At 42.4% G+C, this 25,560-nt stretch overlaps 1 protein-coding gene across 2 annotated transcripts in view; it reads right to left on the reverse strand.

Annotated features, from left to right (window-relative positions):
- Positions 1-2,856: 2,856 nt before the first annotated feature.
- sncaip (synuclein, alpha interacting protein) overlaps positions 2,857-25,560 on the reverse strand; it is a 28,519-nt gene continuing 5,815 nt past the window's right edge. For both annotated transcript variants that reach the window (XM_079686829.1, XM_079686828.1), the window contains exons 4-13: positions 24,826-24,898; positions 24,023-24,582; positions 22,456-22,624; positions 20,692-20,942; positions 16,460-16,639; positions 15,246-15,359; positions 13,249-13,374; positions 9,338-9,507; positions 8,230-8,319; positions 2,857-7,168 (exon numbers count right to left, since the gene is read on the reverse strand). In XM_079686829.1, coding sequence (XP_079542955.1) covers positions 6,202-7,168; positions 8,230-8,319; positions 9,338-9,507; positions 13,249-13,374; positions 15,246-15,359; positions 16,460-16,639; positions 20,692-20,942; positions 22,456-22,624; positions 24,023-24,582; positions 24,826-24,898 — 2,700 coding nt within the window. In that variant the 3' untranslated portion in view covers positions 2,857-6,201. The remainder of the gene's footprint in view (positions 7,169-8,229; positions 8,320-9,337; positions 9,508-13,248; positions 13,375-15,245; positions 15,360-16,459; positions 16,640-20,691; positions 20,943-22,455; positions 22,625-24,022; positions 24,583-24,825; positions 24,899-25,560) is intronic.

Genomic DNA, 25,560 nt, shown 5'->3' on the forward strand with positions numbered 1-25,560 from the left:
ATTATTTTCTGCCTCGCTCATGAGAGTAACAGCTGGCGAAATTACAGCCTCGCCTACTGATTTCAAATGTGTGCTCTAAAAGGATATTTATAAATGACTATTATCATTATTATAAGCAAGACAATAAATGGCAAAGATATGTAGAAAATAAACGTATTTAAGATACGTTCATAAGAAGCGTAACGTGGGAGAAAATATGTTTCTAGAAGATATGTAGAAAACAAACGTATTTGAGATACGTTCATAACGAACGTAACGTGAGAGAAAATACGTTTTTAGCTAAACGTAATTGAGAATGCAGTTTAGTTCTGTGGGAACGTAATTAAAAAAAAACAGGGTTGATTCTGTACTATAGGGATGTAATACTGTTATTGTGGGTCAGTGGGCATCTGAGGATCAGGAAGGGAGAGCCCTCCACACTATAGTCCACACACACTCTGCACAGGGTCAGTGTCTGAGTGTGGGACATGGGGCACTTGCGCTCTCCCCGTGCTCCTTAGGGACTTGTGAGAGGTGATGCACAGTGAGCCCACACAGGGCTGGGGACTCTTTCCATCTGCCTAGTGTTTTTTCCGAGCACACTTTTCGCGAGGTAATCGCGTCGGAGTGTGCTCTGTCAGCCGCGGCCCAGACTTCTCCCAACCGAGGTAAAGGAGGGTGCGGTGTAGGGCTGGGCGATATGGTCTTTAAATGATATCGCGATATTTACTGACTATATCGCGATTTACGATATATATCGCGATATTCTGAAATGTCCTCTAAAATATTTTTTTTTTATTTAACCCCCTGATGTTTACAGTCACGCCAGTATGATGATTCTAGTAGTCCCTGCAACATATGTCTGCATTAAAAAAAATCGACTAATAATGAAGAAAATTAACACATTTGTTGCAATAGTAATTTATGCACTAACTACATTACTACTTGTACTACAACATTTGAATCATCAGTTCTTCCTCATTTTCCTCAATTGTTCATATTTGGTTTATGAAAATAATGATATTGTGGTCATTGTTCAAAAATGTCTGCTATTATTATGAGTAGTATTATTATTATTATTAGTATAATGCGCTTTCTGTCTTCCTGTCATTATCAGGAGTTAGACATGTTATGGCTATGTATTAGATTAGATTATAACCTTCATTCTCCTAAACTGCTGGGACATTTCCCTAAAGCCAATACCTTTATATTTTCTAATCTTCACTTACTTGTCAGCATAGGTCGGCATTGATGTACAGAGCCGACAGAAGACCTTGTTTATATTGGCATCATATTGAGAGGTGCAGTGACGCGTCCTAAACCAGGAAGGAAGCTGCTGGTTCCCTCGACAAAAAAGCAATGGGATTTCTCCACAGGGTTTTGGAAAATAGCTGGAAATAAGGTCTGTGGAAAACAAACCTGTTTGATAAATGCACGTTTTGTTCAGCCGGATAATCTCCACATGTCTACCCTACTTTTATAATTTTAGAATCATAAATCTAATCGATAGATTATAAAAGGGTTTTAGGACGCGTCGCTGCACCACTAGAAGCCAACTCCATCGATCAAGCTGGCTGAAACTTTCTCTCCCTCTTCTTCTCATGCTCCCTGTCACTCTCCTTTAACTCCTCCGGTGACTTTCTTTTATTTGAAGATAGTTTTTTGCCCGGCGCTCACGGGCAAATGGGAACCTGCTCGCGCTGGCTCTGCAGCAAACAGCTGCTGCGGAGCCAACGCTAGCAGGCTCCCGTTTGCCTTTCAACCAACAACGACAACCGCCTCACGAAACGCTATGTTGTAGCGTTAATAAACGAAACAATTTAACAAAATTGCTTGTCAAAGTACCTATACCACTGGACAATTTTTTTTTTTTTAAGCAATATTTTTAGTGGCCCGAGCGGGCAAGTGGAAAGTACGTTATGCTGGCCCGGGGTGTCTAAATAGTGCTTCCGAGCCAGCGGGCCATTTATAATGTCGAGCCCTGCTCTCTGTCACTGTGCATGTGTGTAATGTTTGTGTGCAAGTTAGACGGGGCCTGCGTGTGTGCCTGCGTGTGTGACTGTGTCTATGAGGGAGAAAGGAAAGCTCATTTTGGCCGCGGCGGGAAATTGATTTGACAACATAATACTCGATGTTCACGATGTGGTCATTTACGACATCGCATGGAGTGCAATCCACGATGTATCGTGTAAACTCGATATATCGCCCAGCCCTAGTGCGGTGCATCGGCTGCTAACCAGAAAGCCAGTCAGGGGCAGTGGGGTGGAACGGTCTTGTTGGACGAGAGCACGTGTATACATCGGGGCTCCGCCCACTGTACCCATAGACTCCAGTAGAGGGCAGAGCCTGTGAGAGATATAACGAGGGGTTACGTATGGTAACCCTTGTTATATAAGCACAGGCAGAACCCTCTACTGTCGGTCCTATGCCGCTCGCTGAAGAGAGGTGTAGGATGACAGTCAGGAGGCGAGGCCTCCTTTTATACGGTGAGATGCGCGTGCGTTCAGGTAGGCCCGCCCCGGGGCCGGCAACGTTTATAGAAGTCTCAGTGGATGAATGCTTGCATGATATGATCAAGGGGTAGTACCCATAGCGTCCAGTAGAGGGCTCCACCTGTGCTTATATAACAAGGGTTACTATACGTAACCCCTCGTTTTCTTTACTCATGAACTACTGAAGTGAAGGTGCTGAGTTCAATACTGACTTGTGGTACAGCAGCAGACAGAAGGGTCAGGTCTTTGCTGGTTGGTTCTCAAAGAAGTGAACTAAAGACCAATGGCTTCCTAGGAAAAAGTAAAGTGATATTAAGCCAACAATCGTATAATGATTAAGAGGCAAACAGTAGAATGAAGTCATGCAAAGGAAGTGCTCAGCTGAAAAGATGCAAAACACCTGTGTGGTGCTTTAATGTCAAATAACAAATGTCTGTCATTCTGTACAAAAAGAAACATCAGTGGATGGTCAAGAAAAGTCAATGTGATTACAAATCTTAATTGTAATGTTCTTGAAACATTGTCCCACTCGTTCAGCTTCTTTTTCACTTCTTAGGATCGCACATTAAGTTCACATCGGACAGTCTCCTCATACCTTCACTGATATTGCGTCGTTTTGTTCTGAAAGAATGCAGTAACACTCTCCGTCTCAAGAGTTCATAGTAAACAGAAAACAGAGAGGACGAGTTCAGTTTGTTTCTGTTATACAATGCAGAGATGCCTTCCTCTTCCTGAAGGAATGCTTGAAATAAAGAAACTGTGAATAAAATAAACTGCATTTTAAAGACAAGCTCACAGACACAAATAAACCCATAGACATAACACTGATTGTTTTGGCAGTGAACTTGATTCTGAGGCAATGGAGTCTGGAAAACTTCCCTAAAAAAGTTTGGCAACACTCAGTTTCCTTGGAAAGAACCGATTATGAAGAAAAATATAGGCAAATTATTGTAGCTTGCTATGTTGAAATATGAATGAAGGATCCATTTAAAACCAAGTTCATATTTAGTCATATTATTACATTTGGAAATATATTATGTATTATTTGCAAGCCATTATATTTATTGGAATTAAATAACTGGATGCATCATTTGGAAGGTAACAAATAATCCTTATTTCCAGGAAGTTTCAAAGACCCTCACATTTAACCAACTAACAAATGGATTAAGTTTTAACCGAATAAGAAATCCCACATTCTTTTTCTTCACTTAAATCATTAAAATGTACAGATGAAGCTGCCAACCTTTTTATGTTGGACTGTACCTTTAAAAAGTCAGAACCAGCAAAGTGGATGCAGGAAATCCTCCCAGAATCCACTGCCTCAAAAATATCCACCATCATAACCTCAACAGCCAAAGAGTGTGTAAAGCTAGACATAAATCTGAGTAGAAAACACACCAGAGTCTCACAGATCTAAGCAATGAGAAGTATTCCGCTTCATCGGAACCAAAAACAGTATTTGCATTAACCCTAAACATGGAAACTACACATAACAGGTGTGATCCAGGTTCTGCCAAAGCAACAAAGAGAGCCAAGGCTGAATTCTGTATTTGTATCATTTATCATTTTAACAAACAAGTGACTAAATGAGACAACTAAACGTCATCACGCCAAACATTAGCCTCCTTTAGCTTAGCGGTGTTTACATGAAGAAATGTGACCGTAATGTAGCCTAACATTAGGTTTTACTTCTGGTAATCGCGATATGTGGGGATTATCCTGCTGAACAGAACAGTTCTGTCCTACCCTGGTAAACTTTGAGGTTGCTTCCTCTTGAAGCTGCTAGTAAGGCTTAAGAGTCTCAATACTAACATATTTTGTTTGGCAGGATAATCTGCACATTTGTTGTCGTAGTACAAAACGTGAAAATCTCTCAAACTTGTGATGGGTACCCAACCAAAAATGTATTCATAAATGCATTGACTTTGATATGAGGAAGCCCGGAAGCGCTAAAACGCTAACTTATGTCCGGGTTTAGGACTCATTCCTGCCCATTATTTAGTTATTTACAATTAATATCGTAATTCCAGCTACCAAGTATTGCCACACTGAAACAGCCCCAGTTGTCAGGTTTTAAGCTTCGGGAAAGTTTGTCAGGAGTTTAACATCTCTGGAGTTGGAATTACCAACTTCTGTCTCTTAAAGTTCATAAGGTCTGCCGTTTGTCCGCCGCTAGAAGGAGCATCCTTAAACCTCCTTGTCTCAAACACATCACACAAGTAAAGTCCACTTCATGCCAAAAATACTGCATAGATAATACCCATGAAAAAAAACAAGAAAATGTGGAATATGATGCAAAGGAAAATTAAAATTAAACTATTTGTGCTGGTGCACGTTAACCAGGTGCGCAATTGTAACCACTTTTTTTTCAAATCATATGTGTGCATAAACATAAATACTAATACTTCATCTTTAGTGGAGTTCAGAGCAACTTTGCTTTCTGTTTAGAAAAAACATTTGACACCTTTTAGTTTAAGTAAACCAATGTAACCTTAAATGTGAAGAAATTCAAAATGTATGAAATTTTTTTTTTTTGCTGATGTGAGATTTCTATAGGACGCTGATTAATACTCCAACTTTTTTCAGTCCTTCAATAAAAGCAATTGCTTCAGTATCATTAAAAACACATTATTATGTTCTTATTCATTTGTAGTGATTTAACGCATTTGAACAAGAAAACAAACAGCAACAGCTTTGTTTGTCTTAAACTGTAGAAAAAACATCAAGAGTCAAACATAGGAAGCAAAGAACATGAGAAACATATGCTAAGCAAACTGAAACAAATAATTAACTTTAAACTGTTCATAAGAGTGTGAAAGTGAAATAATCCTAACTCAAACTGTTTCTTGGAGTGACAAGATCTATAAAAAGATCGCCAGTGGACCTTGAGTAAAGGTTTTTTTATTCAAAAAGTTGCCTGAAACCTTTTTAAGGAATTATTTAGTATATAATCAAGTATGTTTGAGGAAGTAATGTTGGGGGATTATGGGTAAAAGAGAACAAATGCTGTTTACCCAGATTTAAGATGAACATTTGAACTTTTAATGGTCTTCATCGAAAAGTCACCTTCACTAATTTACTTTTAAGTCCAAGTGAAATGAAATGTATTGATTTCATTTTATCGGTGATAAATTACCAAAAGACCAATTAATTTCCTAATCGGCGTGTAGTTGCAATATAACAGATATATAGTGTATAAAGTTTAAAACGGACTTCAGCTAATCAGCATCCTGAACACGTCGCCCAGTCTAAGAGCAGTCGGATTCTCTCACCACCCACATTTTCTTTTCCTAAATCCTGATGAATTCTCCTTCTTATTCTTATTCTTTCCTTCCTTGACCAGTGACATTTCTCGGTTAGGAGTGGTGAGGAAAACAAATAGGACCTCATTTTTTAACAAGTTGACTGGGGTCTTAGCTGTGGAATACATCCAAACTTTTTTTAGAATTGTATTATTTCATGCAATTTCTAAATGGATTTATAGACGTTTATCCTTCTATGGACATTAAAGATATATGTGCTATGGTTGGAAACGGTAAGTTCTGCTGATTCCTGCCCTGTTTGTTAGTGAAAGTGTTCAGTATACGTGTTCAATTTTGATGAAAAAGAAAAAATGACACCCTTCTTTAGGTTACTCACGATACATTTCTCATGTTGGCTGCCTCTCTCTGTGTACTCTGCTGTGTTTTGTTTGCTATGGGCTCTCTGTCCTTCAGGGGGCACTGGTTAGTTAAACATTACTGGTTTTGCTCTTGCCCCGGGCCCCCCCCCCTCCTGCTGGGCTGCCTTTACTCTCTGTCTTCCTGCCGGATGAGTTCTGACAGGTGGAGCCTGGCTGACTGTTGTTGTTGTTGTGGTTTGTGTTTCCGCTCAGAGTCTCCATGATGGAGCGGAACGCCCCGAACGACCGCTTGCTTTCAGAGCTTCCTGTTGGAGTCCTCTCCTTCCCATGATGCCCTTTGGTCTGCTCTGCCTCCTGAGTGGTGTTCTTGTGCACCTGCTCGTCGAAGGTGACCCTCAGTTTGAGGTTTTGAGATGTCTTCCTGCGAGACGAAGGCGACTTCAGGGCACTCTTGGGGCTGGTGGCAACCTTCTGCCCGTTAGCGCCGTCGTGGAGGTCGGCGGGAGCGTCTGGAGTTTTACCGTCGGCCGCCTCGGGGTCGCTGGAGGTGGGGGAGGGGTTGACTCCGACGCTATCCGCTGACTTGGACCCGCTGAGAGTAAACGCCAGCTTCCTCTCAGCTGTGGAAGAAAAAGACGAGGAGGAGATGGAGGAGGGGAGGGGCTTCCTATTCATCAGGGTAAGTTGGGTTGGCGCTGGCTCCTCCTCTGTGATTGGCAGGTGGGACGGCCTATCGGGTCGCAGTGTGTTTGAGGCAGAGGCGTCTTGAGTTTTACCTTCCTCTGGTGGATAACCGTCTGAATCTGATTCGCTCAGAGAGCGCTGCATGATCTGCTTGAGTCTGGCTAGTTTGAGCTCTCTCCTCTCCACGAGCCCCGGCCTGCGGGCCCCAGGGGCCACGGGGCCCCCCGCCGGAGGCAGCCTCTCCCTGGGACCCAGCGTGTCCTTCCCCAGCAGCTGCCGCAGCACAGGGTCTGGACCCACCCCTCCCTGACGAACCAACCAACCGTCACCTGGAGTCCCCTCTGCTGTCAGCATCATCTCCGGCCACGCCTCCACTGAGGGCTGATGGGAGCTGGAGTCCAGAGAGGGAGACAAATAAATGTACTTTATTTATTTTTTGTATGTGTAAGTTAAAGGTAATGCCTTTGATTGTTATTATTATTAAAACTAATACAAAGAACAAAACCCTCAATACTGCTTATACTATTATTGGTTTTGTGAATGAGCATTATATCAGAACCTGATACGAAGCATGTACGAATGTCTTTGAATGTGTTTGAATGGGTAAATATTGGGATGTCAGAAGAATAGAAAGGCACTAATAAAATGCATATCCACATTTTCATTCGCCTGTATCGAGCCCTATTGCTGGTGCAGATTGTGTATTTAAGTTGCTTCACCTAACAAAACTGTAAATGCTGCTGCGATTATTTGTTTTTAATCTTAAACTCTGATTAGAAGTTCTTGTTAGCGTCGTGACTCCCCAGTCTCTGCTGTGCTTACTTGTCAGTCTATTGACATCAGTAAGGTGTAGTTGAGGATGTTGGATCCATTTCTGACATTTTTAGGATTAAAACAATCTGTTTTAAACAGGAAGTTGCCTTATCCTAATAATGTCAGAAATGGATTCAACAGCCTCAATAACCTCCAAAACGACACCAAATGTTTTTGCAATTGTCCGCATATTATCAAGGTGTATTTATATATGCTAAATAATGCAACTCATGCTAATTTTGCAAATTGCCCAACATATGCAAGTTAGCATCCAGCTGTTTCTTTGTGTTGGGGACCCGTACTTTACATTTCCAACATAAACCTTTGGGGTACTCAACTTTTCTGGGTTCACACTGCTGGCAACTAGACGATGAATATTCTTGCACTGAGTGAAAATAATGTAGTTTGCCAGCACTGACTCGCTCCCTTGACATCCTTGTGTGTGTGTGTGTGTGTGTGTGTGTGTGTGTGTGTGTGTGTGTGTGTGTGTGTGTGTGTGTGTGTGTGTGTGTGTGTGTGTGTGTGTGTGTGTGTGTGTGTGTGTGTGTGTGTGTGTGTGTGTGTGTGTGTGTGTGTGTGTGTGTGTGTGTGTGTGTGTGTGTGTGTGTGTGTGTGTGTGTGTGTGTGTGTGTGTGTTACCTGGGTGATCTTGAAGGTGAACCCTCTGTCTTGTTGGGGTCCATCAGTCCCTGCAGTTGTTTCTGTAGAGTGATCCTGTCTGTTGCCTGTCTACATGACAAACACATACACACAACAGGGTTAACGCTGAATTCATCTCTTAAAAAACTACCTTTACTTGAAGAATCTGTGGGCAACAGACTGCAGTACTTGGTTGAATGCATGTAAGCAGTATGTTTGGAGAGCAAAAGAGGTAAAACGCATTGGCTGAAATGCAATCACGGAATCCATCTGGGTCCATATGACAAAGATTTAGCTTTCGGAAGGTTTAAAAACTGCAGTTTACAGAAAGCTGGCTCTAAAAGGGAGTCAATGATATGACTACCATACCATATACTCCCACTTAAAATATCCAACTTTACAGCAGATATAAACATGTTTACATCCATTTTTACTATGTCCAGGTTTAAAGACAGGTAGGTGCTCCTGTTGAACCACCCAGGCCCGCGCCAACTCCCGCCCATTTGTGGATTTGGAGGTAAACCGTGTTGTCACTCCCAAGATGGCAACAGCCGGATTCCCCACTTTGAGCTTCGCTGTTCAGAAACGTATTGTTGATGTCACAGAGGTTTCATTTATGGATTTTTTTTAGTCTCTGTTCGAAATTAGCTTGTAATCAGTCGACTTATCATCTTGCAAATGCCTGTTCAGCAAGTTTTCATGAAATCAAACCAGTTTACATTTTTACAGCAAACCAGAGCGGCAAACAGCCTATCTGCCTAACTTTCTTTGTGGAGGAAATGGGGCTTTCTTGAATGGGCTGAGAATACACACACACAGCAGTAGGCCATGTTGTTTGTAGAAGTTAATCTTCTTGGTGAGTCTGCCAATATTCTGCAAACTAAATTCCTGCAGGAAATTCTAAAACACAAGTTCAATGAGTCATCTCGTTGGTTAAAATGACTGCATTCATGATTATCCAAACCTGCTGAATAAAGTACAAAAACCTACTCCTTTAGGTAAATACATTCAAAGCATTTTAAGGCAGATATGAAGACAATGTTTAAACAACTATAGTGTTGAAGATTATTAGTGTAAGAATAACAAAAACTGAGAAACAATCTCTTACTCATTGAGCTGTTTGGTGAGCTTAACAACCTGCGATGCCAACGACATGCATGTTTCCACGACGACCAGGTAGCGAGCGCAGGTGGTGTGTCCCTGCCGCTCGGCACTCTGGGAGGCCCGCTCCCCCTGCTGGTTCTGGAACGTCACGTTGGAGCCGTACTCCACCAGGGTCTAAACACACACACACACACACATTTACTTGGCAATACTACAGAAATGCTGTCAGGATTTTAAATTAGAAACATTAATTACATGTCGAGTTCTTTTATCAGCACTGTTGCCTATGCATAGTATAACACTCCCACAGGAATGATCTACTTGCTTCTGCTGAGAAAAAGCAGCTATTGTATCAAACAGATCATTAACTATCAGTGTTTTGATTGTCGGTCCAGCTAGCCAACAGGAAGCAGACAAGACTGATAACATCCGCCTACAGCAGGGAGTAAAAACACAGAGGAACATGAGCTGTGTTTTGTAATACACATTAAATAATACAAGTGTTAGGTCATTAGTCGGAGCAGAGCCAGGACAAATAAAGATTGAGAACATATGCTGAAATCTTCATTGTTTAAATACTGAACAAATAACAACTGGTGTGTTAAACCATGTTCTCTATTATTGAGTTGCAGGTTACACACTCTTTAGCTCAGCTGTATTAGTGCTTCACCAGAAAACGTCATTGAATGATTACTTTAGTACATATTGTATCTTGTTTCGCATCACACCTTATGTGCAGTTTGATGTTTGCTTTAATCTAAATGTCAGTAAAAGTACCTCGGGGAGAAGAGGAAACATTATGTTGTTCCTCTATGTACTATACACAAAGGTGGAAGAAGTACTCAGATATTTTGCTTGAGTAAAACTATAAATACTACAGTAAAAGTACAAATTTTTCAGTATGGCCCATATCAGATTCAGAGGTGAACTGTGTACTTTTGCTTCACTACATGTATTTAATAGCTTTAGTTACTTTACAGATGTGGATGAATGATGTGAAATGAAAGCTTTAGCGCAAGTTCAATAAGGAAGACCTAACAATGAGTCACTTACACGTCACTATCGCTCTCTCCCCCCTCATTAAATGCGTGGGCGTCACCCCTCAGCAGCCAATTGCTGCACACGTTAAATTCCTTAAATGCCTGCTCTTCCTTCCTGTCAGCTGTCATTTCAGGTGACCACGCGCAAGCAGCAGCAGGGCTTCGTCCCAGCTTCAGGTATATATTCATCAGCTCCGCAGTCTTGCGGTTTAAGCTACAGGCGGCGTTCCCCAGTCGGCTAGCTGTTCCAGCCGGCCACCCCGCAAACCCGGACGCGGGAGGAAAAGACAAGGGTATTGGGCTCCACGGAAGTTCCTCTGGCTTAATGGGAAGGGCTACTTCAGGCAAACAATTGACGCACGCCTTCAGTCTCTCGAGAGGGCATCACTGGCATCAGGGCCGCTCAAATGCGGCGCTTCCGGCCTTCACGCGGAACGGGCCCTCATCGCTTGCGAAGCTTCACCCACTTCTGGCTTTAACCACAACCCCTCTTGCAGGCAGGCAGGGCTCAAGCTACATCCCATGAAGCTACTTATCCTCCCGGCTCAGTAGCCAGCACTGGACACTAAGTGCGTCATAGGCGGCAAGCAGGTACAGTCCACAGCAGGCTCGCCTCCTTTCCCTGCGCCTCACCGCTAAAACAGGCGTCAAGGTAGCGCTGGCAAGAGGCAGTTTGCAACAAATTCACGAGATGTTCGTTATATGCATTGCTGCCTTTAGTTCAGGGTTAAGGTGAGTTCCAGGCAGTGTTGGGTGTAACGTGTTACAGCATGGAGTTATGTAGTTCGGGTAACTACTACCCGTCACAATGCTCAGTTAGTACCGCAGTTTCAAGCTTCACACAGTCACGGATGCTGCCCATCCGTTGGTTTTGGGGGGTTTCTTTCAGGGAGAAAGAGAACTTCATGTAAGATGATAGAAGACAGTCTTAATCACCCAATCAAGCATATCAGCATCTATGTCTCACCGTGGCGTAATTCATCTGCTAATTAAGCTAGTCCTATATCACGGGTCATGTTTCAGTATTTTCCTAAGCGTACATCATTTTATGCTGCGCATATTGCACTTCATTTATATTTTGGTTTCATGCGCACATGGCTTGCGATAAGCCAGGTTATGATATTCATGCATCACTGTACTCAGGCTAACAGCTGCATTACATTGTCTACATCGCCCTCTTCGCCCGGGCATCGGCTCGTGCCGGCAATCCAAGATCTCTCCAGTTTACTTATGGTAAACATGCATATAACTGGTGGTGGTGTCTAATAGCATTCCAGGGCTTCGTTCAGGATAGGTGCAGCAACCCTGCCGCCAATCAAGGTATTCTTCCTCTTCCCCACAACAACTGGACGGCGGTCCTCCTCTGCCTTCACATCCTACACTCGCCCGGACATCAGCGCTGTGCTGGCCATCCAAAGATCTCTCTAACCCTAAACCGGGTAATTATGCATCCTAGTAGTAAGTATTCATCAAAAAAAAAAACTTAAAGGACATGCACTGCACATTCTTCGTTTTGGGGGAAATATGCATATAACTGGTGGTGGCGTCATTAGCATATCAGCTCACATATCATTGTCTTGTTTCTATCCGAATTCTAATTGTATCATTCAATTTAAAGACCACAGGCAAGTTTACTCTTGCAGGTCATGTCGTGTCACATGTTTCATTTCAGGTCACATTCCATGTCAACCATCATTTGACCGGAAGGGTCCCAGGCTCGTGCGAGCCAGGATACGACATCCACGCATTTTATTTTCATATTTGACCGGAAGGGTCCCAGGCTCGTGAGCCAGGATGTGACATCCACGCATTTTATTTTCATGTTTGCCGGAAGGGTCAAAGGCTTGTGAGCCAGGACGCGTCCATCCATGCTTATCCCAATCTAGTCCTACGCTAGTCAATAACTGTCTTCTCTGTCCCCGTATAATTCTCTCATTTCATCCATAGATCACCGCAGTCAGCCCACAAGGTAAGAAACTCATTACATCCCAGTATTCTATACTTCACTGGTTTTGGGGATTTCATCGGAGCGGTTCTTTCCCTCCTGAATGATTATCCTGCAAACCGGGGCCTAATCGCCAAACACCATTCCATTCTCCTGTTGTATTATCATGGCAATCATTTCATTCATATGACGTGTAACAATAAACATGTATTCCATACATCACGTCTCTCCGGTTTGAAATGAAAGCTTTAGCGCAAGTTCAATAAGGAAGACCTAACAATGAGTCATTTACACGTCGCTCTCTCCCCCCCTCATTAAATGCGTGGGCGTCACCCCTCAGCAGCCAATTGCTGCACACGTTCAATTCCTTAAATGCCTGCTCTTCCTCCCTGTCAGCTGTCATTTCAGGTGACCACACGCAACCCTCCTCCACCACTCTCGCCTCCCGTCTCCTCCAGGACAAAGCTAAACCTTCCTCCTTGAGAGCGGTCACACCTACTTATCACCACCACCAGTGTCATTCATATGACGTGTAACAATAAATATGTATCCCATACATCACGTCTCTCCGGTTTGAAATATAATCAAGTGTTAAATCAGACTTTAGTTCCACCTGGAGTAAATTCACAAGCTCCCCTGCAGTATACAAAGTCATTCAAACTAGCTGCACCTTTAGCAGCTTTGAGAACACTTTCATTATCAATCATTATAAAACATATCATATCTATTATTCTGAAATGGACCAATCTGCACAATGACTACTTTTACTGTTGTTACTTTCAGTATATTTATAGTTTTCTACTTTTACTTGAGTAACATAAATGCAGGACTTTTACTTGTAACAGAGTATTCCTACACTTTTAATGAAGTACTTTGGAAGACAGAAACGGGTTAAGTTGGTATTAGTGGTGTGTTTGTAGCAGCTCCCACCTGTATGCAGGTGAGGTGTCCGTACTGAGCGGCCACATGGACCGCACTGTTCCCGTGCTGGTCCACTTCGTCCAGAGAGATGGCCTGCTCCTGCATGAACTGAAGCAGCCACAGCAACACTTTCTCCTGGAGACAGAACAGAGAAAGAAACAGAGACCCATTACTCCTAGGTCAAAAAAACACACTCATATTTGCAAATAAACCATCCAAATGTCAACATCAACAAAATATGGCACTGTTCCGTTTACCATCACTGGATTGATTGATTGATGTGTGATGTGATCATGTTATAATAAAGTAAAAAAGAAACTCTCAGTTTGTCATGCCTTTCTTATTACAACATGACACGTGTATTTGTTTTATCTCACCCCAAAAAACAAGTTAATACTAGTATTTAAACTTGTGATTAATCATAGATTTTTATTGGGATTAATGCAATTATATTTTTGCAATTGACAGCACTACTTCAAAAACAATTTAGGTGCTTGATATAAAATAGCATGCATAACCAAATGTAGGGAACTAGTAGTTAGGTTGTTCAACCGCTATCATGTACAATGTGTTGAACATAGTGATGTCATTATGTTACAGAAGCAGTGCTTGAATTGGGCCGGTACTCAACGGTACGTAGTACCGGCACTTCTGATTTTTGCCCATGTGGTACCAGCACTTCTTACTGAGTACTGGCAAGGTGCCGGTACTCAGTAAAATGCTGGTACTCAGCCGCCGTCATGACGCATGACAACAAATACGCCCAGCGTACCTAGATGCGTCATGAGATGCTGCCGGCGGCATCTCATGACGCATCTCATGACGCATCTCATGACGCATCTCATGACGCGTCTCATGTCCTATCTCATGACGCATCTTTGACACGCCGCAGCGATAAACTAGAGCAGAAAAGACATCACATAACGTTAGCATTTCGAAAATGTTAGCGTGGCTTAATAATAGTGCGAAAAGACAGCGGTTGTCGCCGGACAAGGATTCCCTCTCTCCTTTCCTGCTGAAAGATGGTGAGTGTACTCAGGGACAAGGAGTCATTTAACCAGCCGCCAGTAGGAGTCAGGCTTTACTTTCTTTTATATCCATAAAGAAAAAGTAAATCTGTTTACAGTTGTTTCATTATGGATGTTGAGAGGTATCCATATATCTCTTCATTTTGCTCTCAAAATGCACCAGATTGATGCATCTAACTTCAATATTTAAAAAAAAAAAAATCCCGGGGGAGCATGTCCCCGGACCCCCCTAGAGGGTGTCAGGTCCACTTCCCCATTTTATTTAAGTACAGTGAGCCTTTCTAAAATATACAGTAAAGAGACAAACCCACCAGCATTATAGGGTATACTATGACTTTGAGCCAAATACTTGTTTTTGGTCTGTATAAATAAATTGGCTTGAAACAGTTGCTGATTGAGAGTACTGGCACCTTTTTTATTCCAATTCAAGCACTGTACTGAAGTAAACAAAGAAGTCAAATGGAGATGTTTCAGGCCGGGGGGGGAGTGTGTGGGAGAGAAACTCCCTCTGGAGGGAACACAGGGATTGTAGCCTTTGCAGACCGTTAACATGCACAAAAACCTAGAGAACACACTACAGGAAAGGGAAAAACCCAAAAAGTACAACAGGGCCCCTTTAATGTTTTTTTTATTTGTGTAGTCTACAAACTCAATGATACGATAAAATGGATCTTTAACGATCTCTGTAGGGAGGTTCAGGTCATCAAACCATCATGGCCGTATTGGTGGATTTAATAGTATTACATTTTATTCATGCTAAATGAAAATGCTAACCGCACTAAATAGGCGAATAACAACAGAGCTACTTTAAAAATGTAAAAGCAGCCACAGACTCAAATGGATGATGTTTAACTGCATGATGTCCTGATGGTGACACTTTTCAGACGCTATATTTTTAAGGCTTTCCAGATTGTTTTAATGGGCGGTGGATACTCTAGCTTGCGTATATATTCATGTGAATGTGTATTTCTGTGTTACCTGTCCGTATCGAGCAGAGTAGTGGATTAGACTGGGATGTTCTCTGGTGCAGCTCAGCTCGGCGATGGCCTCCGTCTCACTCACCATCCACCTCACACACTCCAGATGACCGTTCTGACACACACACACACACACACACACACACACACACACACACACACACACACACACACACACACACACACACACACACACACACACACACACACACACACACACACACACACACACACACACACACACACACACACACACACACACACACACACACACACACACACACACACACACACACACACACACACACACACACACACACACACACACACACACACACACACACACACACACACATTTCAGTAAGGACCAGGTGGTTTTGAATCCGTCATCACATTATCTGACTCAATAAACAAGCAACTTTTTGATAAGAGCCAATCAGGGCTCAGCTGCCAGCTTGTCTCCAGATAACACACTTCCTTTCTGGCAGCCAATCAAAAACCCAGTTTCCACAGCAGGGCAAACATAACAGGACATGCTCGGGAGGAATGGTGTTCTTTCCAGAGACAAAGTGTCAACGTTCTTAGTTGATGTTAAAGTTGTTGTTGTTATTACCACCATGTAGAGAAAATTAGGCAGATTTTTGCCATTTTATGATAAGCACGAGAAATACGGTTGAAACATTTATCCTGCACAAAAAATGTTATAACAGTTGGGTTTTTTTTTAACAATCACACAAGAATGCTTGACACAACTTTGATGTGTAAGATTTCTGTCCATCAGCATTTTTATTTGGGTTCTATTGTAATAGAGAGAAAGGTTTAAAATGGCTATTTTCTAGGTTGTGAATTGATTCAAAAATATTTTCTTAAGTTTACTTTTGATAATAAAGTGTGCACGGATGACTTATATTTGTAGACCGATCAAATGTTATTTCCGCATTTTAAGATTCCTTTCTGCACCCCTTTATTATGCGAAATGGTCAGAAAAATACAATAAACCAACATTTCAGTGTGTTACTGAGCTAATCTTTCTTAATAGTTCATAAAACATTCAAACTGCTTTGTTTCTTCTAAAGGAATTACTTCATAAAAAAAGCTATAACTACCTAAATATGTCTGCTGAACACTGCATCTTAAAGCCAACACCTGTATTTGTGAGTAAACACAAACTTTTAGGTCTGACGTTCACACACACACCCACACACACACACTGACTTTGACTCCCAGACCAGCCGGGGTGAGCTGCTGGTTGTTGCGCTCGTTGAGGCTGTCCTCCCCCATCAGAGAGGTGAGATGCTGCAGACAGTCAGCGTGACCCTGGCAGGCGGAGACGTGCAGCAGGTTGTTCCCTTCCTCGTCTCGGATCAGCTCCAGGTTGTCCGCCGCCAGGTGAGGCTGCAGGGGGAGGTAGATGTAGAGGAGGAGAAAGAAAAAGGGGGTAAGAATGTGTGTTACAAATCCCAAAGGTTCCCAATCACTTATTTGGCCCCCGCCTTTCCCTCACTTGCGTCTCTTCCTTGCATCTTAGCTCCGCCCCTGTAAGACGCATCTCTCACTCGCTTTACAGGTTGTATTGGACTACTTCAAGTCACTACTTCGAACATTTAATGACAGATCATCCTTTAACAGCCCGCTGTGGAGCTGGGGGCGGAGTTTGGTGAGCGAGTAGCAAACACACTTCTGCACTCGTGTAAATTCTCTCGTCTGAAAGCCTCCTCCATCCTCCCTCCTCGACTCCTCCGTGTGCATTTAAGCAATCGGGACATCCTTCAATATGGCGTGTCCCTATATTCTTCCGAGTCAAGTTCTGGAGGAGAGAGGAGACGAGGAGGGACATTGGGATGAACCTCAAGTCTCCTCTCTGCCTCAATCGGGCCCGGCGCCACGAGGGGGCAAAAGGGGGCATTGCCCCCTCAGTTGTATTCTTTGCCCCCTCATCATTCGTCCATCAAAAAGTACAATAAATGTCACAATTATTAAATAATAACTTTAAATAATTATCTTCCCCAATACACGTTACTATGTTTGGATCAGATATGTGGGCAGGTAGTCAAGCAACGTGTAAAAAAGCCTCTACCCCAAGTGAGCTTGTAGTCTTAATGTTAGCGTGTGTGCTTAGCTGTAAACACAGTCGGATGGGTGACCAAACCGTCCCCGTTTTCCTGGCAAAGTCCACGTTTTTGGTGGCCGGTACGCAGTTGAAACTCCCGAAAATGTTCCAGTTTTTGAACGTGTGTTAAAAAACAGAGCAAGGTGAAATAAAATGTTACATGTCGTCAGTAAAAACAGAGTGAGTGTTGTGCCTTTTGTAGCGTTCGCGTATTTCTTCTTCTACTACTTCTTCTTCTACCTACTTCTTCTTCTACTTTGAATTCAATGTCCTGCCCGCGAAATATTGGACAAAAGAAACTCGGCTAGTAGTGTCAACTAAATCCGTAGTATTACAACAAAAGTGCTTTAAACGAGGTAAGTTACGAATTTATGTTCTCAATCGTCATGTGTGGGATTGAATATTAAATTAGTTTAGATGTATTGTCCCCAGGGAGACATTCATTTTCACAGCTCTGTGAAAACAATATGAAATCAACAACAAATAAGACAGACAACTACAGATAGCACCCATAGAACCACACATGATGGTTACTTGTTATTATTTAGGGCTGTCTGTATGGATCAGGTTGTTGCCAAAGCGAGCCCTTTTACTATAATAATAATAATAATAATAATAATAATAATAATAATAATATGTTGTGTATTATATAAACCATATTGTTACAATGAGCGACATCTAGTGACGGATTTTGGAACACTGATTTGATTTTTCTCATCGCGGTTAGACTCCAGAGCAGGACTATTCAATTACACATTCAGTCGGGTCAGATTTTATAACTACAAAATTCAGCTGGGCCAGACATTCAGCGGCCTGTAAAAAGCGGGTAGTGACACATTTTAAACCAACACATATTACTGCGATTAAAAACATGCAATTTTTCTTCATTATTCATCTACTGTAACAAAGGTACGTCAAAAAGTGCATAAAAACACAACAAATTAGCATTCATTTAACAGAATCTGAAAAAAGTGCACAGTTGTAACATTACATTTGTTTGCTTTAGAAGTCAAATATTTTTTGAACCAGGCACATCACAAAGTGCATTTACTGAATACAATAATAGCAGTCTTAATAAATGTCCTCACATACAAAAAAAACAGCTAAAGAGCTCCAATGCAACACAAAGAGGTAGTACTGTAGCAATACTATTTTTTCACTTTTCAAGTAATAGCTAAAAAATCATACGTTTTGGTCACATTTGACCCAGACACATTACAAAGTGCATTTAAATGAATACAGAAATAACTGTCAAACCCTTCAGTGCACAAACCCATAACACGGGATACGGGTAACTATATGAATGAATACTACACTACACGTCTACTATAGTAAACTAGGTGCTTACTATCACCTCATTTGTGATTTGTCATCGCTGACTTTCTCAATGGGAGAAGGGACATTTTTTGTTTTGAACAAGAGCAGTGATTTTTGGCTCATAGGATGTCAATGCAATCCTAAGACATTGGTGGAGAGTGCTGTCAGTCAGGGAGCAGCGAGTGCTACTTTTGATTGAGTTCATGTGTGAAAAGCTTGATTCACATGTGTATGTTGATCCAAACATACTGAGCACACAGATCGCTACTTTCTGAACGTTAGGGAACTGCTGTTTTTTGACATCACTCCAAAACTTCGCTGGCCCGTTAGTGCGCTGCGCTTGTGCCATGGTTACGGATGAATGCATGTCAATAAGTTCCAGTGTATATTTCCCCTTGTCGATGCAGGGGATCACTTCCTTTGCTCTGGTTGATACGTCCCCCTCTATTGCAACAGTGAAGGGGTCTCTGGCAAAGCCCATCACCTCTGTGGGCAGAGCAAGTCCATCCAATCGACCGGCAAAGTTCTCTTTCAACCTCGCAATGAAATCTGTCATCACATCCGTGATTTGTGCCGGAGATGTGATGTGTTTGGGGAGCGTCGGAAAATGCAGCATCCAACCCGTGCTCAAGTCGGTCGCGAAAAGGTCCAGCTTGACTTGGATCTGCTCCACAAGATCAATGACCGTTTTGTCTCTGTTTACGCTTCAGAGTTGAGAGAGACATGTTTTAGAGTTGCTATCATAGGACCACCGTTACTAGCACCACTAGATGCACTTTCAAAAAACGTGCTGCGTTGTGGTTTGATGGTTTCTATGCAACCGTATGCAACGCGGAGTGTTGCGTTCATGGTCTGTACTAGTGTAGGAATTTGGCTACGGGAGGCTGGGCATCTGGCCCACGGGCCGCCATTTGAATAGGCCTGCTCTCGAGACAAACCAGGGGACTTTATTTGTATTTTTAATCTGTGTCTGCCCATTTGGTGTAGTATTTTATCCAATATTACATTTGGTTTATATATTAGTCACTTTCTTATGAAAGGCCAGGTTTTAGGCCTTGATTTGAACATTCAATCCTGGTAATAATTTTTCTTTAATCCTGACCTGACTAGAGTAGGTAGTAAGTAAGTAAATCTGTATAGGAAGACGAGTTAAGGAATAGAGGAGAAAAGGTTATGGTATAATTACAGAGCCTGTCCATTTATAAATTGAGGAAATCAATGTTAGTCTGTTAACCAAAGTGCAGCCATCTATCTATCAACTATCTACTATCTGTTATTAAAGATCAGAGGAAAAGAACAGAATGAGAGGGGTAAATCCAGAATAAAAATAAAGAAGCAAAGAGATTGTAGAGCAGTGAGAAGGAAAAAAGCTTGGTGTGTAAATTCATTACATTGCCAGTATTTTTTGTTGTTGTGAAAAAAAGATCGCCCCCTCTGATTTTTTAACAGCCCCCTCAGTCATTTCATCCTGGAGCCGGGCCTGGCCTCAATCACTCGTGTCAATCAAGTGTAGACCACTCCCCTACCCAAGCTTCTAAATTCCGCCCTTTAGGCCTGTCACTGCCGTCTTCCCCTCCAGAGACTGCAGGCAGAACAAACCACTGTGAGTTTGCACATGGAGTTTAGTTTACAGTTTGGTTTATCTGTTAAATCTACCTGCGAGATCTTTTTTTGATTTTCACCTATGTTGAAGGAAAAGGGAGCAGTTTACTCCTGAGGATGCATTATATTATGTTAGTATAACATTCTACTTTATTTAGGATTAATATTTTAGTTGATATTGTAAGATCTCTAATAAGGTGCCAATATACTTTTAATTAGAGAAAATCATCCACAAACCACCTGATCGACTGCTGCTAAACGGCCTCCTGGATCCAGTGTTTTGATGTGCACACCACCTGAGATGTTCAGAGTACCCCCCCCACCCCCCCCCCCCCCCCCCCTCCACCAACTATAGTACTTTCAATGTGGCTTTCAAATGATAGAGGAAATATTTGTTTTAGTATGAGCAGCCACTCACCAGCAGAGACATCTGTCCCTCTCTGACGATGTTGATGATGTTCTGGTTCTTCTTGGTCTCCTCGTCCACCTCGCCTCCTGCTCCTGCTCCTCCACCTCCTCCGAACCCCCTTGGCCCCCCGCTGGAGGCGTCCTGCCGGCCCACGCTGCACCCTGGCAGGGGGAACATCATCCCCGGGCCCCCACCTGGAGGATCTACGCTCTGTCTCTGGCTCTGGGAGTCTGGGTAGACCCGCGCAGACAACAGCTTGTCTGGAAAAGATTTTTCAAACATCAAATTATTTTATTTAAAACGGATTTTACCAGGAAAAGCTTTCAGATGCAATGTTTAAAATGTGGAAAGATTGAAATAAAAACCTTATAAACAAGCTGTGAAGAGGTCACTGTGTTGATGCTAGGTAAATACGTGTTGTTATTGTGTTGCAGAAATAAGCCCTACAACCTAGAAATTAGTTAGCATGGTAGAATGGATAACATTTTGCTCCAAGTTTTTTTAAACATGTTTTTGGCGAGACGCATGAAATAAGGTCTGTGGTTAGCACAACCTTGTGAATGTCCGGAGTTCTATGTGTCATAAAAACAGTGCTTGCTAACAAGTGACTAAATAGGACGACTGAACACCATCACGCCGACATGAGTCCACCTTTAATTTAGAGATGGTGTCATGCAGTCATGCAATCATGTGTAGTTTGTTTATAGCCTAGCGTTGTATTGCCCCTTAAAGAATCTCAAAGTGGTGTAAATATTTGGAGATTATCCTGCTGAACAAAACATGGAAGTATAATAAATGTGTGTTTGCCTCAGATCTAGCAACATTCCAAAATCCAATAATAAAATCCTATGGCGAATCGTGTCTACCCTGAAACCGAGGGAAACTCTGAAAGAATACGCCCATTGGCTACAATTCAATATATGATTGGTTGATCAAACTGTCAGTCCAAACGTACGCTCTCATTCAGTGCAACGGCCAGGGCTCTGGGCCAGGGCCTTCGATCAAGGATATAGAATACCTTGGTTGAAGGATATTCTACCAAGAGAACCAGAACAAGATCTGATTGGTTGCATTTCTTTTCTAATACAAAACCACTCAAACGCGTAGTGTATGGTCCGAGAAGGACAAACAAATCAACGTAACACTGTAATATTACAGATCAACAACACAGATACGACTCTCTTATTCATTTTATTTACATTTTATTTATATAATTAAGTTTGTTTTATCGGAGTGTTCCAGGGTATCCTCTGAATACCTTGAAGGCCCTGACGGTTCACCACTGATAAAATCCCATGTGCTTTTAGTCGAGAGAGACCTTGCAATGCTAACAGCTGGTTTGGAGCACAAAAATACGTCATCAGCGCACCACTCTATTGTGTTGCATAAATATGTTCTAAGTTTAGCATGCTAACTGACGAGCCCTGGCCCATAGCAAAGCAGTGAAGTCTTTGAGAAGATGCATGCATTTATTAAACATTACCTTAGTCAATCAAATACATAAATGTAGCAATGGCTTTTGCATCAAAGTGGAGACTTATTTCTGAAATAAAAACTCAGCCTCAACTTCTTCACAGGTTGCTGAATGTGTGAAGAGAATTCTAATTAATATTAATATGAAGATACAGACTCAATCACATTGCCCTTAAATGTAATAATAATTTAAATGGTCAGTATCACGAGAATACTTACACATCCCTATGGGGGGTTTATTCATCAATGAAGGGTGAACCAGAAGGAAGAATAAAGGTTGACAGTGTGTTTAGGCCGTACCTGCATCGGAGAAAGAAGAGAGGGAGGAGGAGCAGCTGAGGATCCCGGAGGAGAGCAGCTCCGACTGGTAGCCTCCTCCAGCGGGGGGGCGGTGGAGGCTGTGGAGGTCTGGATCTATCGACTTGGACTTCCTGAGGTCGGACCACTTCACCGGAGATAGGACACAATACTGCAGCAAACATGTAAATGAACAGCTGATTACATCATTCATTCATAAAGCCCACATTACATTCTGAAACAGAAGCCTTTAAAAGAAAGCTGGTTTAGTAGATAAAAGGTTATAAGCAGCACTATTGGATTTCAGTGTAAACAAACATGTTTACATTTGGTGTTACTCACCGTGCGTGCGCTATTACATTTCATATCTAATTATCTTTTATAAATGAAACAGTTTTCCTGCTTTTCGGTGTTGCTGGTAGCGTATTTGAGCTTCATTTGGTTAATTATGTTAAATTGTTGATCACAGCAACTTAATAACTGTTATTCATCTACTCACACAGTAATACTGCTCAAGCACTTCCCTTGTCATAAAGACTCTTGTTAAATCCACAGTGGTTTACACTCATTTAAGCTTGGCTAATGTTAGCTACTATAGCTGAGCAGTAAGCGGTGGCGCATTTCTCTTCTTTTGCTGCTCTCTACTCCTTGGTGTGTCTCATGATTGGTTACTTCCCTGCCACCATTACTGGTTAAAGTAATTGTTTAAGTGTAGTTTAGTTACAGAGTTGGAGGCCAGAATCAGGTCAGCTAGAAAAGCAGCTTCCTACCATAATATGTCAGTTGTAAGTCGCTGTAGCCGTTAGCTCTGGGTTTTCAGTTCAAGAAAGAACTCTGGGTATTATGCAGGCTTATCTTCTTTAACAAACCCAGATGTTTTTCTTTACTATGTTGACAGATCAAAACAAATTAATTTCGTTTTTCCAAATTGAAGAACCCAACATGCCATAGTTTGAGACTTAGGATAGGGTGAGGGTTAGGATAGGGAAGCCATTGAACAAATCAATGACTTTATTTGTCAGAACTTTCTCCAATTAAACAAAGACAAAACTGAGGTAATGGTTTTTGAGCCAAGACAGGACGTATAAAAGTTAGCGCTGAGCTTCAGTCTGCAAAGTTCAAAACAACAGATAAAGCCAGAAATCTAGGTGTAGTCATGGACTCTGACCTGAGTTTCAACAGTCACATTAAAACAGTTACTAAATCAGCTTACTATCACCTAAGAACATATCTAGGATTAAAAGACTGATGTCACAGCAGGATTTGGAAAAACTTGTCCATGCATTTATCTTCAGTAGACTCGACGACTGCAATGGTGTCTTCACAGGTCTCACTAAAAAATCTATTAGAAAGCTTCAGCTAATTCAGAACGCCGCTGCTCGAGTCCTCACTGACACTAAGAAAGTGGATCACATCACTCCTGTTCTGAAGTCTTTACACTGGCTTTTTTGTAAAGCACTTTGAATTGCCTTGTGTTGAAAAGTGCTATATAAATAAACTTGCCTTGCCTTGCCTAATATTATTACGAAATTGGAAGCATGAAAAGTATGAAAGTTTAATTTAGAAGTACCGGAGTTTGTGAGCTGCTGCCCAGACTCAGAGGCTCATTGTGGGGTAAAGTGGAACTCTTCAGCCGCCCTCCCCGGGTCCTCTCCAGGGTGCCTCCGCCCAGGGTGCATCCGCCCAGGTTGCTCCCCGTCACCGAGCGCTTGTCGTGGGGGACGCGAGGCAGTGTGGACATCTGCTGACTGGACTTGATGTACGGCACGTCCAGGATCTCATCCATGTCCAGGTCATAGTGCTCCAGCTCCCCGAATAGAGCCTGGGGGTTGTTCCCTCCGACCACTCCCCCGCTGCCGCCGTCCGCCTTCCCCCCCGGACCCTCAGAGGAGGTGGAGGCGTGGGTGGGTTTGTCAGAGTTGGGGTCATCCTTACTGGCCTCCCCCGCCTCGCCCAGACCCTGGCTCTGGACTTTCCCCTCTGAGTCGCAGTAGCTGGTCTCTGGTTGGTGTTTGAGAGGAGAGACCCTCTTCACTGGCCGGAACTTACTGTGGACCTCAGCGAGCCCCGTGGGTTTGATTCCCCCGCTGCTGAGGGAGGAAACGCTGCGACTCCAGTTGATGGCTGGAGCTACAGGAGGAGGGAACATGATAAGAGATCAGTGGAATGTAAAAAAGCGTCTTGACTCCCAATATTGGATTAATGCCATGCTTCTATCTTCCCGCTAATCCTGCTTCATACTGCACCCCTCAGGTTTTACATTTTAAACAATTTCACCAACAGTACACTCAGTAGATGCAATTCCACAACACAGTTTTAGTTAAAAGAATAGTAAAAACGTAACAAAGCTTTGATTTTATAATATTTAGCTACCTGGTCTCTCCTCGGCTGGGCCATCACTCCTTCTGGATAATTCTGGGAGGCTCTTCAGGGACGTCACGGAATACTGAAGGAGTAAATATTTTTCAGGAAAAAAAAACTACAGACTGTTTGATGCGTAAATTAACAGGTTTATGATATCACTGCCCCATCTAAGACATGAGTTGATAAGACTTTAATTTCATTTGAGTGTTTCTTCTAATTAATGTGTTGTTATAAATAACACTTCTGTATACAGTATGCAACAACTTTCATTGTTGCATACTGCCAGATACGGCTCAAGAAGCTGAAACAGATATGGAAATATTATGATGTGATTGATTATGTGATTTGAGTGATAAGTGTGACAGATCGGCGTTGTGCACTTACTAGACTAGACTGACTGAACGCAATGCTCTGAATTACTTTGCTCTGGGTACTTATTTTTTGCGGCAGATATTTAAGTAAGCTTGCTTACAGCAAATGTAATAATAGTCCGATAGTTCTGAATATGGGCAGTGATATTCTATTTGAATGTTCACACAGTCAGCGAGTTATTGCTAGCCTTTCCTGTATGTGTCAGTGTAATCTGTGTTTCCTTGAGCCTGGAATGTGACTTCATAGCTATAAACTCCACACACAGAACTCTGATTGGTCAGCAGGCGGTGCTAACATTCGAGTTGATCTCTTACCTCGAACAATACCTTCACCGGAGCAGGTTAGGTGTTCACCATAAGTTACCATGGCTAC

This window comes from Notothenia rossii, assembly GCF_949606895.1.
Source record: "Notothenia rossii genome assembly, chromosome: 6".
In the NCBI taxonomy this organism is placed as follows: Eukaryota; Metazoa; Chordata; class Actinopteri; order Perciformes; family Nototheniidae; genus Notothenia; species Notothenia rossii.